The 18,983-nt window shown below is 35.8% G+C and overlaps 2 protein-coding genes across 2 annotated transcripts in view; one reads left to right on the top strand and one right to left on the bottom strand.

Annotated features, from left to right (window-relative positions):
- LOC137403024 (importin-13-like) overlaps window positions 1–847 on the bottom strand; it is a 36,318-nt gene extending 35,471 nt beyond the window's left edge. Inside the window, exon 1 of the mRNA XM_068089402.1 lies at window positions 803–847. The gene's annotated coding sequence lies outside the window, so the exon portion shown is untranslated. The remainder of the gene's footprint in view (window positions 1–802) is intronic.
- A 205-nt stretch (window positions 848–1,052) lies between these two features.
- Window positions 1,053–18,983, top strand: part of LOC137385769 (zinc finger protein 830-like) — a 50,243-nt gene continuing 32,312 nt past the window's right edge. Inside the window, exons 1-4 of the mRNA XM_068072320.1 lie at window positions 1,053–1,193; window positions 9,041–9,174; window positions 9,283–9,382; window positions 14,663–14,750. Coding sequence (XP_067928421.1) covers window positions 9,074–9,174; window positions 9,283–9,382; window positions 14,663–14,750 — 289 coding nt within the window. The 5' untranslated portion in view covers window positions 1,053–1,193; window positions 9,041–9,073. The remainder of the gene's footprint in view (window positions 1,194–9,040; window positions 9,175–9,282; window positions 9,383–14,662; window positions 14,751–18,983) is intronic.

Here is an 18,983-nt window from a genome sequence, read left to right on the forward strand (position 1 = left end):
GCATTATACACACTTACACATATTACTACAAGGTCCAATGTACTCACTTGATTAAGCACTCATTGTAAACAGGAAATATTAAAAACTTGTAATGTAGCACATTCCTACCATCAACCTTTTACCACCTAAATAAGAGTAACGGCCTTCCAAAGGCAGTGCAATCTTTTCTACAGTTCACATACCTTGTATTACATATATGTAGAATACATTGCTTAGAAACACAAATACCTCTACCAAAACTGACCATAAACCAGCACCGGCCATACACCAGTCTATTAAAAACTGAGCTCATATGTACACTTTCTTAAGCCGTATGGCTAATTTCTCATCTGCAAACCAAGATTGTGATCGTACAACAATAAACACAAGACAGATAGACTGAAACACATAAAATTTTGCTCCATCTATATAGCATTTAATCAAGGGCGGTGTAGTCAGCAATTAAGATCTCGCTTATTTGCAAGGACACTCACTTCTTGGTCAAGTGCTTTTGTCCACTAAAACTCGGTAGCAGTTAATAGCGAATGAAAACTTTTATTAAAACGGCTTTAATAAGGTAAAAGTAAAAACTTAAGCATTTTATTAATTTAAAAACAAACCGAAATTGCACTAATAGAAGTATCAAATTATAAAAAAAACATTTACTCAATACCCGAGCTATTGCTAAACTGTAGATATGAACATTATTGTCAGATAGCTAATTAATTTGCTAAAACTGTTCATTTAGTCAAACAAGTATAAAAATATGTTTCGCATGAAGCTATTGTAGCATCTCCTAATAATGCACAATGACATAATCGACCTTTTCGTGAATGCCAAATGACCAAACATGAATGCCTATTCGGCTCATTCAGTCTCGAGACTAATTGTACAAATGGGATCACATTTAATCGTCGGATATGCGTAAGTTCTAAATGCTTTTGGCTTTCGTTAATAACAGAGTAGCTTAAACGTCGGACACGATTGCTGCTGAGGCTATTCTTTCCGTGCGCCAAGGCTCAACTTAACTTTTTAGCACGATTAGCGGCAGTGCAATTGAGTATTTGGAGGTAGTGGAACTTCATAGTGATAATTCCAATGGCCCATCAATGTTCACTGGCTAAATTATGTTCTAATACCGTACATTTTTTTGGATTTTACCCACATCACTTGCTTTTTCAGTCTCAGTGATATCACTCAAGATATATTTTCAGGTACTCTGAGGTTATTATCATTTTCAAATATAAAATGCGTAACGACGTCGAAATTTTGGTAATATAATGTTGCCGCTAATTAAATATACGTGGGAATGACAAGATTGAACGCAAGTTTAGTTATACTACACATTGTGACCGGTGTCACTGTTTCTCCAGACAAAGGCATCGAAAAGTCTCTTTACAGAGATCACGTAATAAAAATAAATTCATGAAAGACAGCATGAGTGGAAAAAATTGCTTTGGTCTATGTTATCATATCTGAACGTCTGGTGATCATTGATTATTACTGGTCTTATTTGAACTCGATTGTACTCATCAAGATTGGCAAGCTATAATTCAATTGAAATCTGGCGTATCCTTGCAGATGGCCAGCGCTTTCGTTATGCCAGGCAAGGCCATTTACTTCTTCACGTGTAGTTAAGATAAGATATTTTCACTAAGACCGCACACTGTGCGTTAACAGAGGGTAGAAACACAATTCCAACTTTACAATTTCTTTTGTAATTTTCTGTTTTTTTTTAATTTTTTTTAAGGTCAGCATATCCCTAAGATCTCAGTTCTCTTATAGCTCTAGGCCAAAAGTATTGACGTAGTTGTGATGTCAACATAACAAATTTTGCAAACTAGCAGGAGTCTGGTTATGGTTTTCAGAACATTTGTTGGTGTTGACAACACTTTTAAGCTGACTTATTTTGGTTCCAACTTAGGAATTTGTATGACTGTCGCAACTTTTATGGTGCTTACCTGTTTAGAAGCACAGTGTTTCTGTATGCTTAGACGTGATAAATATCTACAAAATCTTAAAACGTGACAATAGATGGAATCACTTAGCAAAGAGCTTTAGAATGTGCTGTTGTGAGACAGAAAAATCTTACTCTATATGCTAACTTCAGCTGCAGAAGTTAAATGATGGTAAATTTTTTTAAAAGAAGTTTGCATTTTTGCATAAAAAAATTCAGAGATGGTGTTTGGTGACATTGGTTTATAATGCTAAATTTTCAGAATATGGCCTAAACTGATCTTGTGCAGAAGTTGGAGTTAGTGGAAACGCCCAACAGGCAATCTGTCATCTTCTGGTCATCCGTTGGTCAGTTCTTGCTATTAAACAGTGGCAAAGTAGTAGTAGCTCTATTTTAGCATGAGCCTCCTTTAGTTTCAATAAAGACAAATATTTAGAGCACAAACACAGGCGTAATAAATGGTATTTCTGGCAATGAGATGCCACGTTTGATAAAATATGCAAAACTGTCAATGCCTTGAACAATTTTTTTGGACTGAAAAAAAATCTTGTCTAACCAGGTGTTAAACAAATTGAAGTTAGTAAAGGAAGTACAGTTAGACTGTTGAGGCTACTGGCTATTTTTAGCGACATGTAAAAAGGGGCAAACATGTAAAATATTTGCGTTAACTGATCACCAAGTTGGTTCTTTTGCCAAAACTATGTACTTAAAGCTTTTGCGCATTGGGTTTGTTATGGATCGCAATTTGTACAATACTATGAATATGTACTGTAAGTAAACACATGATATACAACATGTCTGACAGAGGTGTTTACCAGATGCTAAACAATTTGAAATCATTAAATAGATTGTAAAACTTCCTACTTATTGTAGGTCATTTAAAAATGTTCCAAGACATAGAATTCTGATGCTGTGACAAGGTAGTATTATTGTTTTTGGAAAATATTTCAGCCAAACTGACTTACAACCCTTAACCCTTTCGCAGGCAAGTTTTTTTGGGCAATTTGAGACACCCTGGGCAGATTAATTTTTCACAAATTGATTTAAAAATAAATCATTGATACACTTTTATTTATGATATTGTATATGCGTATTGTGTTTTTATTATACAGGTGAATACAAATAAATATTTATAAGTCAAATTCTTATATAAGTGTTTTTCTAGCTATAGTAATTTTGGAAGCATTTGCCCTTGCAGAGGCCTACACCACAGTCTTGGCATCATGTGTTTATTATTGTTCCTCTATAGCTTTGCCTATAGCCTTTGGAGGACGACATGACAGTAAAAGAAAGTTGTTGCACTCTGGGAAAATATTCAGAAAGCATTAACCAAAGCATAAACAAGCTACAAACAAAAATCTCCATTTTATTCAAATACGTTTTTATTTCAGATTTTTCGTTCGTTTAATATTACAAAAACGATCATTTTTTTCTCAAAACGGCTAATATTTTGGTTGCTAACAGAGACCAATATATTTTAGTTTACTATTAGTAAAAAAGTTAAATAAAAAAACGCAATAAGCTAACCAGAAATCACTTTATAAAACGTTCGCGTGGCGAGATAATAGTCGCTCTGCCCATTAGCGTCAGTATCGCGAAATGACAATAATGTCGCTCTGCCTGCCAAAGGGTTAACACTTGGTGCGCATCCGAAAAATAAGAGCTTTCATATCTGAGCCTTTAAACATGTTAGGGCAATACTGCTACAATCAGTTAGGTACAATCAGTTAAGGCCGGTTCACACTATATCGCCATATCTCGGCGTTGTCATTTCGGCGTTGGTCGTCGATTATGTGAACCGTGAATTGATGTCATCGACGAAGCATCGCGGACACGTCAGGAAAGTTTGCAGCTGTCAAGCTTTCCCGATGCTTCGCCGAGCATCGACGACCGCCTTTCAAATGTTAACCATTTCGGCAATGGTAGTTCACGGTCGTGGATAGCTTAATCTATTCATATCTGCTTATGCTAGTCGCTGTGGGACTAGTTTTTGATTCCCACATGCGGAGACAAAGAGGCTTTTTCGCGATAATTTAAAAAGATAAATGTCACGGAGTATTTCTTGATGGAAACGCGAATGGGTTTGTGATAGTGTGAACATGGTTATTATCGACAATCGCCGAAGTATTGTGGTATCAACGCCGAAATACGGGGATATAGTGTCAACTAGTCTTAAAGTACAATCAGTTAACTATGTTGTGCTTTCAAATGTGAATTCATGTAGCAGTTATTAATCCTTTAAGAGCCCCATTGTTCTGATTTTTCAGAAAGTTAAAAACATCAACACTTTTAAAGCCAATAAAAGTATGAAACTATTTTAATAACTACAGCACAGCATATATTGTATCAGGAGTATCAAACTATATATCTATATATACAAATCTCAGTCTTTGTATGTTATCTGTAATTTTGTGAATCAGTGTGTCCAGCAATATCTATGAAAATTTAGGAATGAAATATTCGCTTCATGCTGGATTTGATCTCTGAATTTCCCATTCATTAGGCAGACATCTTACCAATTGAGCTACGCGAGATGCATTGAATTCTGAGGCGATATGAGCCATTAGGATGATTAAAATAGACCTATAGCATTCTGTGTTATGCAATGTGATTGAAGCTTGATCTCACGGCTCACATTAGTAAGTTTAGCAATACGGATAGTAGTGTACTCGAATTAGTCTTTGGTAATGTGCCAGGCTAATGGCCAGTGGCAGGCAACTACATTATCTGCAACTGTTTATAAGCTGTTTTTTCATGCCTGTGCAGCGTCAGTCATTCGGCTAGTATATATACATATACTAGGGAAAAGTCTATAAAGGAAAGTCTTTGAACAGAAAATTGATTTGTGTTTAACATATAACAACATTTGCCATTCTAACTATCAAGCTACATATCACGAGAAAATTGTTTTTATCTTATAAGCAATGAGAAGTAGTGAGAGTTGCTCACTATTAGCCTGCGCACTATTAGCCAGTATGTTTAATAATGTGAGCGAACAGCTTCTCGTGACGTTATGCTATGACCTGTGCCATACGCAAAGCAGTTAGGTATTTGCTCTCATATGATGACTTATATTGGCAAGTTAGCAATTCGATTTCTGTAGTCTAGTAGGTAGGACGTCAGACTGGTGAACAGCAGGGTCCGAAATCAAATCTTTTTTGGTACAGAATCTTTATTCCAAGATTTTAAGATCTATAGCCAGACAATCAAACCTACGAATACACATACAACAACCAAATTTGAGAAATATATATAGATATAAGATATATGTAAGTGATAGACCCCTTCATAATATTAATTTTATTTCACATGTTTTTCAGCCAATTAATAAAATGGGTGAAGAATACATGGTCTTACAAGGTCTCAAGGTCATACAAAAATAGTTGTATTTGTCATTTGTTACCAACTGTTTCACCTCACGTTTTGATGGAAATCTGATATCTAAATTTTTTTTTTTTAATTTTTTAAATTTGAAACTTTAAAAATTGCAAGTTAAACTTTTTCAACTTGTAATTTTTTTGCAAAAAATGTAAAACCTTGTACAAATACTAGAAAAACTAAAGATTGGAAGAGAATGCTCTGAGTTGTTTGCTCCTGCACATAAAAAACGGTTTTAAATTATCGACATGTAAGACAATAACCTTTATGGAAAATGATGGGTTGATTGATCATCCATCATAAGGAAGGTTTGCAGCCATTTGTTTCTATGTTATATAATAGGTATGTGAATTACGAGTACTTTTGTGTCCTAGAAGCAACTATATGTGAACTCTGTTAAATAATCACATTTTAGCAATCCGTATTCTAGCCATTAAGCGTAACAGTAAATACTAAATATTATTACCTTTGTTATCTATAGCACAAGATTGCCCCCATCGCTTTTTGAACAAAAAATGTAACAAAGGGTGCTTTAATACTCTTGAGCAGGGGTGGGCAATCATTTTCTCCATGGGCCAAATGAGAAGCAGAAAGTATTGTGGAAGGACGGACCAAAAGTTTAAAGTTTACTCTAGTTATTAATTTTAATTCTACATGGAAACAAGTAAATTGTATTGTTTACAGAACTTAGTAAGAATATGTGTTATTGTTTGATAATGAGAGAGAGGTTGTTTTATAAAAACTTAATTTATTCAGTGAACTTAATTTAAAGTTTTATTAAATATATCTAAATGTGCTCATAATGCAATAATATTTGGTAAAACACTAGTCAAAAAAGTCGAGCAGCCCACAGCAAATGTCATCAAACTAAAGCAAACAGTATTACACCATTATTCGTTCTTAAACTATAAAAATTTGTTTGATTTTAAAAACTCGTAAAAATATTTATAGTAGTATCATATCCTTTGAGCACATATTCATCATCATTTCTCGACTCAAAATATACTGGAAAAATATAGTTAGTATCATACAATTCTTCATTTGTATCACAGTCATTTATGACCTACTAACGAAGAGTCGTATCGATTTTTTCGCGCTATCATTCTAATAAATTTTTTTATTATAACGAAGGAAGTAGATAAAAATATTTGAAAACTGTTACAAATGGAAGTGAAATTTCTCATCTAACATCATTGGCAAGAATTAATTTGATTGGCCTACATTGTTACTTGAAAACAGCTTTTGTAAACAGCCATGTGAATGTCGGTATTCCGGCCGCTAGGGTTTATGACACACCTTACGCAATACCAGAATATTCCGGCCGCTAGGGTTTATGACACACCTTATGCAATACCAGAATATTCCGGCCGCTAGGTTTCAAATGGTAAGTCCAACAAATCTTTGCGGGCTGGTCAGAATGGGCTCACAGGGCCTGCGGGCCTTAAAATGCCTGGGTATGCTCTTGAGAGGCCTAGTTTAACTTCCATTCTGACTCTAATACAAATACATATTATTTTTAGCATGAAAGAGAAAGTGGTCTTGTGTAGTGGCAACATAAGCATTGTCTTCTCAGCAGTTACATAGCACGGTGGTGGCCATGCAGGTGCTTTTGTAATTCATAAGAGACCAGAAATAACCTTTTGCCAAGTTTCATAGGCTCATAGTTTCATAGGCTCATAGTTTCGTAGGCTCATAGTTTCGTAGGCTCATAGTTTCGTAGGCTCATAGTTTCGTAGGCTCATAGTTTCGTAGGCTCATAGTTTCGTAGGCTCATAGTTTCGTAGGCTCATAGTTTCGTAGGCTCATAGTTTCGTAGGCTCATAGTTTCGTAGGCTCATAGTTTCGTAGGCTCATAGTTTCGTAGGCTCATAGTTTCGTAGGCTCATAGTTTCGTAGGCTCATAGTTTCGTAGGCTCATAGTTTCGTAGGCTCATAGTTTCGTAGGCTCATAGTTTCGTAGGCTCATAGTTTCGTAGGCTCATAGTTTCGTAGGCTCATAGTTTCGTAGGCTCATAGTTTCGTAGGCTCATAGTTTCGTAGGCTCATAGTTTCGTAGGCTCATAGTTTCGTAGGCTCATAGTTTCGTAGGCTCATAGTTTCGTAGGCTCATAGTTTCGTAGGCTCATAGTTTCGTAGGCTCATAGTTTCGTAGGCTCATAGTTTCGTAGGCTCATAGTTTCGTAGGCTCATAGTTTCGTAGGCTCATAGTTTCGTAGGCTCATAGTTTCATAGGCTCATAGTTTCATAGGCTCATGCTAGTGTAAAATTTAACACAATATTTAACTTAATTTATCTGACTAACACGCTACCAGAGAAAAGTTGTTGCTTTCAGATGATGTCATTCTCAAAGGAAACCACTAGCTATAATTGGAAGAGGTTATGGGTGGGTTGCCATCTATCGAGATGCTTTCAGATTCATCGCTATTCTTACGTTATTAAATTAGGGAGGTTTGCGGAGGGTTGTAAAAGTATGATTATTGTATTATTTTACATTTAAAATCAGTTAATGACATAAATGTGGCACAGACCGTTGGCTACAGCATCATGATTTTAGTGGTTCACAGTGTTTAAACTAATGTCACTGCGTCCATATCTCACCACTTTTCACAACATCTGCTGAAGAAGGCACGGTAGACTACGCATTCATTGACGTCGTCCAGCATTTGACAAAATTCGTTTTGCAAAAATTTAGATGTCGTTTAGATGTTGAATTCTATCAACTAAAATAAATTTAGCACAAAAGTTGTAAGAAAGACCTCTGAAAAAGAAAGCCAACTTGGCAATTAATTAATGACAGTTATAATTTCTCATTATAATTTTTCTTTGTATGTTTTGAGAATAATATAGAATAACGTCAATAGTTTCACCGAATTTCTTTAGTGATTTCAATTAGTTTATTATTCTGTCCGTGTACAAATGGGTTTGTTTCGTTCATAATTCATCAAATCTACAAGCTTGTCAGGCTGTTTTAGTAAGTCAGCACACTGGCAGCATTAAATTACAGCGTGACAAGTAGTAGAAAGCAAATACTATTTTCGTTGACGCTAAAAAAGCTATCCAGTTAGTTTATGTATTTTGAAGTTTTTCCATGGCTTAATATTAGTCAATGCTGTCTACGTAATAGTTTGGTATTAATTTTACATACTGACTGTTTTCATACTTCTGGTCTAGTTATATATATCTAGCATAAGTTAGTTTTTAGAGATGCAATGAACTCGTAAAAATCTTTTGTTTTTGACATATTGATTCAGGGATACAGCGTGTTGCAGAATGGTTGATCATAGACATGAATTTCATAATTATGCATGCCTAATAGCAATACTATATTACCCACAATTATTTCTGTAGTGGAAGTTCTTTTTTTCTAATATTTGGCTTACAAAGATCTATGACGGCCATTAGCATGACAAACAGAGTTAACATTCCTATTTCGACTACGTAAAGGGTTCAGCTAGCTGTTTTAATGGTCTGCCACACAAGTATATTGATTGCAACCCGTATTTGTTGTTGATCCATACAGCTTTAGCGCAAGCAAGCTCGCTTAATTATTAAAAATAATTTCGGTAGAAAACCAGTTCTGACTAAAGTTAGGTTGTCATTCCAATAATTGCTTTTGGAAATTTTGTACACGCGCAAGACTGAAATGGGAAACTTTGAGCAAGGTCTTTTGTGTAGTTCATATCACTGCTACTCGGTGCCAGCGCTTCTAGTTGAAACTTTCTGTAGTTTTAGATCTAATTCGCGCCTCCCTTGTATAAGATGGCTTCTGGCAGCATGAAAAAAGGAGTTTCAAAAGATGATCTGAAACGCTTGATGAAGAAGATTAGATCTGAAGGGACTATAAAGCACCCAATGGCAAAATATCCTTTTTAGCAAACAACTTATTTGTCTCTACAATCTACAATTCGTCTCTAGTTCAATTTACATAACTAAATATGCCATAGGAATTTCTTAACTATCAGTTTTACATATAACAGCCTTGGACACTTAACATGCACAGTGTGCAACTGTCAAGTGAAGTCAGATAGGCTCTGGAATCCACATCTTCTTAGTCGCTCTCATAAGGAGGTATGATACTACTGGTTACCTGACCACGCCTTGTACTGTTTTGGAGTTATGCTCTCTAACTTTACATAAATGTTGAGTTATAATTGTAGTATACCAATATGTTTTATCCTGGGTGTCTGTAGGTTAGCCTGCTCAATTCCTGCTTTTTTCCACAAAGCTGTAAGTTTTAGCGTTGTTTGCATAGCATAACATATCACATTCGCAGTCAGATGGTTGTATAGCCTGTGTGTTATTAGTAAAGCTGCGCATGTACATGTACTAGTTGATGATGTCTTATTTGCTCTCAACTGATGTTTGTCACTGCCGATCTGCTTTACATTTGAGCACATGAAGAGATCTATGCTTCCGATGCATAGGTCGGAAGCATAGAATCTTAGTCGTTTTCATTGGTTATTTGCGGACGCTAGCTTGTTTTGCCTGAGAAAATGAAACTGCATTCGATCTTTTCTGAGTGGTTGTCACAACCAATCAATTAATTGCAAATTCAACAAGATCAAACTGCGATTTGGCGGATTTTTTGAAACATTTTTAGTCGACCAAAAATAAGTATTTTAACATTTATCTGCCGATGAAGATTTTGAAAAATTGGACCAATTATCAGCTAGTATATGTGCATCTTTAAGTATTCAGGTGAGATTATCAGCTAGTATATGTGCATCTCTAAATATTCAGGTGAGATCATCGGCTAATGTATGTACATCTTTAAGTATTCAGGTGAGATTATCAACTAGTATATGTACATCTCTACGTATTCAAGTGAGATTATCAACTAGTGTATGTACATCTCTAAGTATTCAGGTGAGATTATCAACTAGTGTATGTACATCTCTAAGTATTCAGGTGAGATTATCAGCTAGTGTATGTACATCTCTAAGTATTCAGGTGAGGTTATCAACTAGTGTATGTACATCTCTCAGTATTCAGGTGAGATTATCAACTAGTGTATGTACATCTCTAAGTATTCAGGTGAGATTATCAACTAGTGTATGTACATCTCTCAGTATTCGGGTGAGATTATCAGCTAGTATATGTACATATTTAAGTATTCAGGTGAGATCAAGAAAGAGCACCCTAAAATGCTAGAATAACAACACTTTTTGGCTGGAACAGAGCTAACACCTAGTGTATTTTATGAAGATCGTCAGCATCTAAATAGTTTAAACAATTGAGACAAGGAATTTGATACTTTTTCGTAGACTTTTGCTAGTCTAGACGGGTGTAGAATAATAGCCTTAGAATAGCTGGCTAGTGTAGTCGCAACATTTGTGCCCTTTCTCACAAGGATGAGTAGTTCATTTTACAGTCATTTACTGGAGGCATCAGGCTTTTATGTACAACTACTACTAGTAAGTCTTATTTTTGTATGAAGCCACTTTTAAAGTTCTTTGGCATCAAGAGAACAGCTACTCAATCACAGAAATTGTTTCAAACCTACAATCTTGTTAGATTTACATGTACATAGCCTATTGCTCATTGTACGTACGTGTACATTTATCTATTACCTTTGTTTATAAACACTAGCCAGTTGACAAACTTTTGATTTCCATGCTGATGAAAGAATATTGGTACAGTACTTGGTTGCCAAGTCGAAATGTGTCACAACTGTCTGTTGGTAAAAGATTCATGGCTGATATATGTGACGCATGTCATAACCCAGCTTCGCATTGTTTTATTATTTTTAGTAAAGCTTGTTGAATGACACCCAAGCATTAATGGAATGTTTCAGCTTTGATTGGCTTAGCAATAAGTATACAGTACGATTATATATTTTTTGCGAGCTTATTTGATCCATTGCACCCGCAACTATAAAATGTATAGGAGACATTACTCTGTCAATGTGTACGTGAGCGATAGGCAAACCAAATACATGTAATTTAAATGCAAAGATGAGAAAAATGTTTCACATTGAACATGAGAATTACTACTCATCTCACACCTCTAACTAGTACAACATCAGAAATAGTACTCGTATCACACCTCTTCTAACTAGTACAACATGAGAATTACTATTCATCTCACACCTCCATTAACTAGTACAACATTAGAAATACTACTCATCTCACACCTCTAACTAGTACAACATCAGAAATAGTACTCATATCACACCTCCTCTAACTAGTACAACATGAGAATTACTATTCATCTCACACCTCCATTAACTAGTACAACATTAGAAATAGTACTCATCTCACACCTCTTCTAACTAGTACAACATGAGAATTACTATTCATCTCACACCTCCATTAACTAGTACAACATTAGAAATAGTACTCATCTCACACCTCTAACTAGTACAACATCAGAAATAGTACTCATATCACACCTCCACTAACTAGTACAACATTAGAAATAGTACTCATCTCACACCTCTTCTAACTAGTACAACATGAGAATTACTATTCATCTCACACCTCCATTAACTAGTACAACATTAGAAATACTACTCATCTCACACCTCTAACTAGTACAACATCAGAAATAGTACTCATATCACACCTCCTCTAACTAGTACAACATGAGAATTACTATTCATCTCACACCTCCATTAACTAGTACAACATTAGAAATAGTACTCATCTCACACCTCCATTAACTAGTATAACATTAGAAATAGTACTCATCTCACACTTCTAACTAGTACAACATCAGAAATAGTACTCATCTCACACCTCTTCTAACTAGTACAACATGAGAATTACTACTCATCTCACACCTCCATTAACTACATGTAATATAACATTAGAAATAGTACTCATCTCACACCTCTAACTAGTACAACATGAGAATTACTACTCATATCACACCTCTTCTAACTAGTATAACATGAGAATTACTACTCATCTCACCCCTCCTTACTAGTACAATACTAGGATTCTTATCTCACACCTTTAACCTACGCAATACTAGTGCTTTTTTATTTTTATTCGTGTGATGAAAGTCTAGTCCCTGGCAAAACTCTTGCCTAACATAATTGTTGAGTTGTTGAGCCCCAGGCACGCTTTGTTTTGGCATCAAGGTGTTTATAATATTAAACAAGAAACCAACCAAGTAACATAGGTGTGTAAAAGCAGAGCATAAAAGTACATTTGCGCATCCCTAGCATTTCTGTGTGCACCTGTTCCGAGTAGACTGCTTATTGATGTTTATGTCAAACAAAAATATAACTGATTATGTTCAAGTTCGTCGTTGGTTATAGGTCTCAAAACTACCGCAGCGCTTGTTTGCCTTGCTGATCTGTCTGTTAGTATGACTGTCTGTAGCCTCACATCAATGGCTGCCAGACAGTGTGCTGTTGCTGCCGGAAAGGGGGAAGGAGGTTGTGACATTGTGTGGCCTTACACATGTGCTTTAGGTTGGTAGTGCGCATTGAACAACCAAAAATAATACTACACTTGACTAGAGTGAGAAGTCATAGACCATCATGGCTGCAAATCTCCCTGTACGAGCAAGCTTGTTTTATTCATAAATTGTCAAGTTTGCCATAATTAATGAGCGTCTGGCCCGGCTATTACAAAAAATCAGCCAAACAGCGTAAGTGAGTTTATACATAGCAAAACAGCTTCTTTAAACCAATAGAATGTTTTTAAACCAATAGAATGTTTTTAAACCAATAGAATGTTTTTAAACCAATAGAATGTTTTTAAACCAATAGAATGTTTTTAAACCAATAGAATGTTTTTAAACCAATGGAATGTTATTCAACTAATAAATAACAAAAAGTTAATAACAATCATTTCCATTCTTGCTTAAAAAAACTTTTTGGATCGCTAATAAAAAATGCGAAACTCTGTGTCAAAGTTGAAAATTCCCACAAATTGAGAATTGTCCTTTCATAGTGCATGCATTCAGTCGGCCAATAACATCACCACCAGTTTAATTGGACTTAGCCAACATCTGTTCTTGTTTTAATATTTTTACCGGCCCAGAGGTATGTCACCTATTTGTGCTAAATATAACTTCTCGCGGGTAATCGCTTTTATACCATGAGGCTACACAGATCCCTAAGCAGTAAATAACTTGTCAACGATGAGACCAAAATATTTTAATAAGCAGATATTGATACAGATATATATATACAGATATTGATATCAAATTGGTTACTATTAGTCTGTGAATTCATACTTATTTCTAGTAATTGGCCACAAATTTTTATTATTTTCTTTCATTTATTTTTGTTTCAGATAAATTTATTCAGGCACACATAATGCACCTCTTGAAATTCACAAATTATTGAAATATTAATATTGTAGTTTTGGTTTGTTGGTAACTGGTTAGGCTTGCAAAATTCATCGAGCCTATTACTGGTTTCAGTGGGACGACCTTATTCGCGTTTTCAGCTTTTTATTCAGTAAAGCGCTAGAGATACAAACTAGCACATTTGCCGTGCACGCCGTCTCATCGTGTAAGTCCACTCGCCGCGCCCAATGTCATTCAGTTTTTGGTGTTAAATAAGCAAGCGCCAGTCTAGGTAAGTCTGACAGAGCACCCTTGACCCAATACACAATGTCATTTCACTCCAATGTCACGGCCTCTCCAACCGCAAAGGTCTTATTTTGATCTTTCTTGGAAAGGGATCATACAAGCTAGCGGCATTTCGTCAACCCATGTAGTATGTTATAGAAATGTATACATGCTCAGTATTTCTCCAGGTTATTTTCATCTCAAATCTGTCATTAGTTTAAATGCACTCGACACCCTGATGGATCAGTAATAGTACACAAACATAGCTTAACAGTACAGTAGGCGCTCCTACAATGTAAATAATCCATTCCAGGAACGTTTTGTTGTTATAGGGATTGTACGTTATATGAACTGTAAAATACATGTAAATTGCCTAATCCGTTCCAAGATCTTTCCAAACCTACCCCTTTGGCCATACAGAAAGGAAAAATTAGACTTAGTTTTTTAATTTGTGGGCTGTATTGTAACTGCAGTATTTTTAGTCTGCATCGACAACTTTTCTCCTTGTTCTCATCAATTTCACTGGTTTTATAGACTATGACTGCGGTAATTTTACAATAAGTTGATGGGGAACATACTCATTGAGTCTCATATAGTCCTTGTTTTCATCTTCAAGTTTTTGGCCCTCTAGATGAAATTTAGAGTCATCAGGCATCGCGTCACTCGCAGCTCACGTGATTGCTGATTGCGTAGAAGGCTCTGGCAAGGTTGCCGAAAGGTCGCATCCTTTTGTGATTATGTAGGCTTCAACAATTTCCACCACCTATTGCAAAGCCATTACCGTAAATCCCGCACTTATTGGCAGCATATTTGTTGCAGAAGCTAGCTTCACCACAAGCCCAACCAAGTATTTCTAAAAGAATTCAACCGGAGGTAGACGGTGTGAGTGCGAAGCGGCACAAACCTGGTAAGCGAAGGTCTGGTCGGTACACATTCGTATTAGCCAGTTAAACTGACTCATGACCCGCCGTGGTGTGCCAATGACGTTGATTGTCTGTTTATTATAAGCTCGTTGCAGGGACAGACTGTCAGTCCCGTGTGAAGCAATTTTACAAACAGGATTTGTTACAAGCTTGGTAGAAAAGTTGGTGACCCTACTCAAGGACTCATCTTGAAGCCGTTGGGCCTAGAGCGTGGGCATAAATAGCCAGTCATAGTGGGAGTAAGGAGGCGGCGTAGAGCCATTTGTAATCAACTAAAATTAGGGTGATATTCTAAATATTAGTCATTGATAATTTGTGATATCGGTTTGTTGGCTCATCGCTCTTCTCACCATCAGCCATTTGAGTTGCATTTTGCTGTATATGTTATAAGTAATAATTGTCAGAGGTGTGTCAGGGTCATTGGTATGGGTTGCAGTGTTCTGCAAGAGTTTGTTTTAGTTTACATCCTTGCTTTTTAATTTTGTTTTTTCAAAAAAAAATTTTCATGTCCTTTTATAATATTTGTTCACTATCTTCATCGCTTTACAACTAACAGATCGATATTGCACAATGGACATTCTTCTATGAGCAATATTTTTGGCAAGATTGCTCTTAAATTTATATCGCAGCAATCATGTTGCCGCCTTTATTTACAGCCATGCTGTCGCATTTATCTACAATCATGCTGATCCAATTATTTACAATCAGGCTGACCCTATTATTTACAATCAGGCTGATCCAATTATTTACAATCAGGCTGACCCTATTATTTACAATCAGGCTGACCTAATTATTTACAATCACGCTGGTATGACGCCACTCTCCGATTTTATTTCATCCATCTCCTGATGTGTCAACCCTTTTAGCAATTAATTTGTGCATTTCGTGGGTGGAGGCTTTTGACAGTCATTTAATCATAACGATGAAGCTCATTGAAGGAATGTAATTTTATATGAACAAGTCTGAAGGTGCATTTATAATAATAATTTGACAATTTTGGCTGGCAAGCCTTTTACACTGAACTAATCAGCTTGGCATCTTGGAACTTTGAGAATTAATTTACCACCTGCCAATTGAGTAATTGTGCTGCAACCTCCAATGAGCTGAGACCACATACTGCACAAAGAAATATTCTAGGGCCATGCTAATAATTAAGCCTTTCGCTGCCAAATAGCTGATAGCACGTACAGTCATCGTATCAGACTGAATTTGGTTCGTACAGCTTTTGGAAGCAATATTTTCTTTGACTGAACATCAAACAATTGAGACTCTTATGTTGTAACTGCCCAACACATTTACATTATATATCCAACGGACTTCGAAGAAAACTAATTTTATCTTTGCAAGTAACTTATAAAAAGAGCAGCAATACAAAGGTGCCTCTTATTCACAATGGTCATTATTCACAATGGTCATTATTCACAATGGTTATTTCAACTACTATGAGAATTCATCATCAATAAATTATTAATTGTTTCAATGCATTCCATTCTGGTTGCATTTGCTGTGGCCAAACTTGATGTTCTTTTTGAGAGGTTATTTCGAGAAGTCTGACCCTATTAGTTAAACATCAACCATGTGAAGTGAACCGAAGGATTCCCTTCCTAGATAGGAATTGAATAGCGGTAAAGAATTAAAGATATTAGATTGTAATTAAACAAGATAAAGCTTTACAATGCGATTGAAGTGAATAATCTCTTCAATTTAGGTGACCTCACCTAAATTCTGCTACTGCCACACGCGGGAATGGGTGGACAAACCTGAATTTTTATTAAAATCAAGGGTGCCATGAAAAGTGTTAAAAACAAATTCATTCATTACTATTTAGGTTGGGTATTGACTGGCTCTCACTAGTCGGTCTGTCACCACAACTGCGTCAGTCTCACTTTCCTGTGGAAGCTGTCAGCGTGTACTAGATGATCTGACCAATGTTTTGACAAATGAGCTGGGTGCAAGTATGAATCTAGCGTATAGTGTGAACATACTTTGAGACTGCCTACATATCGTCAGCTTTTTATATAGCAGTATAACACTATGAGTTAAAGCAATTTTTAGGAAAAAAAGCCATTTCTCGGAAAGATTATCAAATGATATTAAAAAGTTGGGGAGTGTTATGGGCAATTTCATTAATCTATTGTGACCTGTTGTTTACAGAGTAGCTTGCTGGATGGCCTAGCTTCGTTCACCAGAAATTGCTCGGTACTCAATTATAGTATCAAATGATTAATCATATTTGAAATGTTGATTATTTGCTACAAATGTATTGTGGAGTTTCCTAGAGGCTATGTTCAGTTGGTTCAGCGTAAAGGCGTTATTAGACATAGCTCTTGCATCATTACCTTTAGCAAGACAGCATGCTCTCCCCTATTTACTCTAAATATTTGTAATAAAACTAATTGCTTACATTCAGCGTTAGCCAATAGAATTAATTATGTAATAGCCAACGGTAATAACAACTTATGCTCTTGGTATCCTTTTCCTTTCAAAAATAAATTCTTTGTAGGCCAAAACCAACAAATAAGAAATGTGTAATTACTGTGAAGCATTCGGTATCTGCCCTTTGTCAATTAGTTGTCTCATAGCCTTGAACCCAGCACAATTCTAGACTGCCGGTAATAGCTCCTAGCTCTATCGGTATTCCTCCTAACGTTCTATGTGTATGCGCAACAACGTTGGTCATGGGTTACTGTAATCTATAACATAGCCCAGAAAGTCTCCTAATCTAAACTCATTTTTAAAAGTTTATTGCCAAAATGTCAAATGACCTGAAATTGGGAATTTCAGTGCATTGGTCGAAATGGTTACACAGCCAAAACTCATACCGCCTAAATGTATACAGAGGCGCGGCCACAGTAAAATTTCCAGATAGCTAATATGGGACAGAAATCTATATGTACACTACTTGGGAGTAATTTTCTCATGGAATGTATTATAAATATTTGGCGTGTGTCTGTGAGCAGTAAGGGAGGTCAATGACTAGAGCAAGATATTGCCAGTTATGTAAGCGACTCTATATTTACATGTATGTGCACTTACCTTGAAATCTCTATGCTATGAGCAATACGTTACACCATGACTCGCTTCTGGCCAAAGTCTTTGTAGAACCTAGTTTAAAGGTTAACTGCCAGCGCAAATATATAGTGGATTAATAGTAGCAATAACTTTGCATATTACAGTTAGAATAATATATATTGTAATTTTGACCAAATACCAGGTTTTATCAATGTTTTCAAGTCGTGAAAATGGGCAGAAAGACTTTTACTCTTCAAAATATTAACCAAAATCAGCTGCGACACTACAATTATATTAAAATTGCTAATTTTTTAAACTAGATTAAAAAAATTGTTCAACAAAAATCCTTATTCATCAAAGCAGAGCATGCGTTAATAGGTTTAAAACAGATGTCCGAAAATAGCTAATTTTCTATGACAATTTCTCAATTTCCTGTTTGTGTGAAGAAAGAATTTTTTGCTAGAGCGTTCCAGAAGATGTGCACACGAGCTGGTTGCTGTAATCCTACACCGTACACCGTTGTAATACTGCCGTCAGAAAGGTAATACGCGTCACACGGCGCAGACTTTTGCAGTATTTGTGGAATCTTTGGCGTCGAGTTATAACTACCAGTTTTTCTGAGTTATCCAAAACATGTAGAGTGGTGACTAGTTGGGGGAAATGTATCAAGATGGCAGCCAACAGAAACGCTTTTGTCTCGTGTCAACGCGTTGGCTAATCATCATTATTGACATCGTATGTCATAAGTCTATGCGTATGTCATAAGTCTATGCGTATGTTATAAGTCTATGATTTGCTTAAAAAAGACCTTATTATGTTGGAGCCTGTATCACAAGGGTTTTTGTCTTCAACACCGGTTTTTTGTTCTTCTAACATCAAAATCCTTACAGAAAAACAAAATATCATAATTATCTTCGTATAAATAGATGTGATTTTAAAATGCTGTCGGTTAACTAGAAAGATTCTACTCCCAATGTGATTTTTTTGTGCCTTCTTGTATAACTTGTTATTTTAGATTAGTGCTAAGGAATTTATGTGTAATCCATGCCATTAATAACATTTTAAGCAATATTATATGTATGGCCTCTTGAAATCATTTAGCTAGTCAGCAAACTGAATTGCTACTATTTTAATTCCGCTTTCATCAAACTTGTACAAATAATATGGGAACCTCCGAATCCAAAAATTTCAAATCTGACACCTTT

The sequence above is a fragment of the Watersipora subatra genome, chromosome 1 (assembly GCF_963576615.1).
Source record: "Watersipora subatra chromosome 1, tzWatSuba1.1, whole genome shotgun sequence".
NCBI classification, from domain to species: domain Eukaryota; kingdom Metazoa; phylum Bryozoa; class Gymnolaemata; order Cheilostomatida; family Watersiporidae; genus Watersipora; species Watersipora subatra.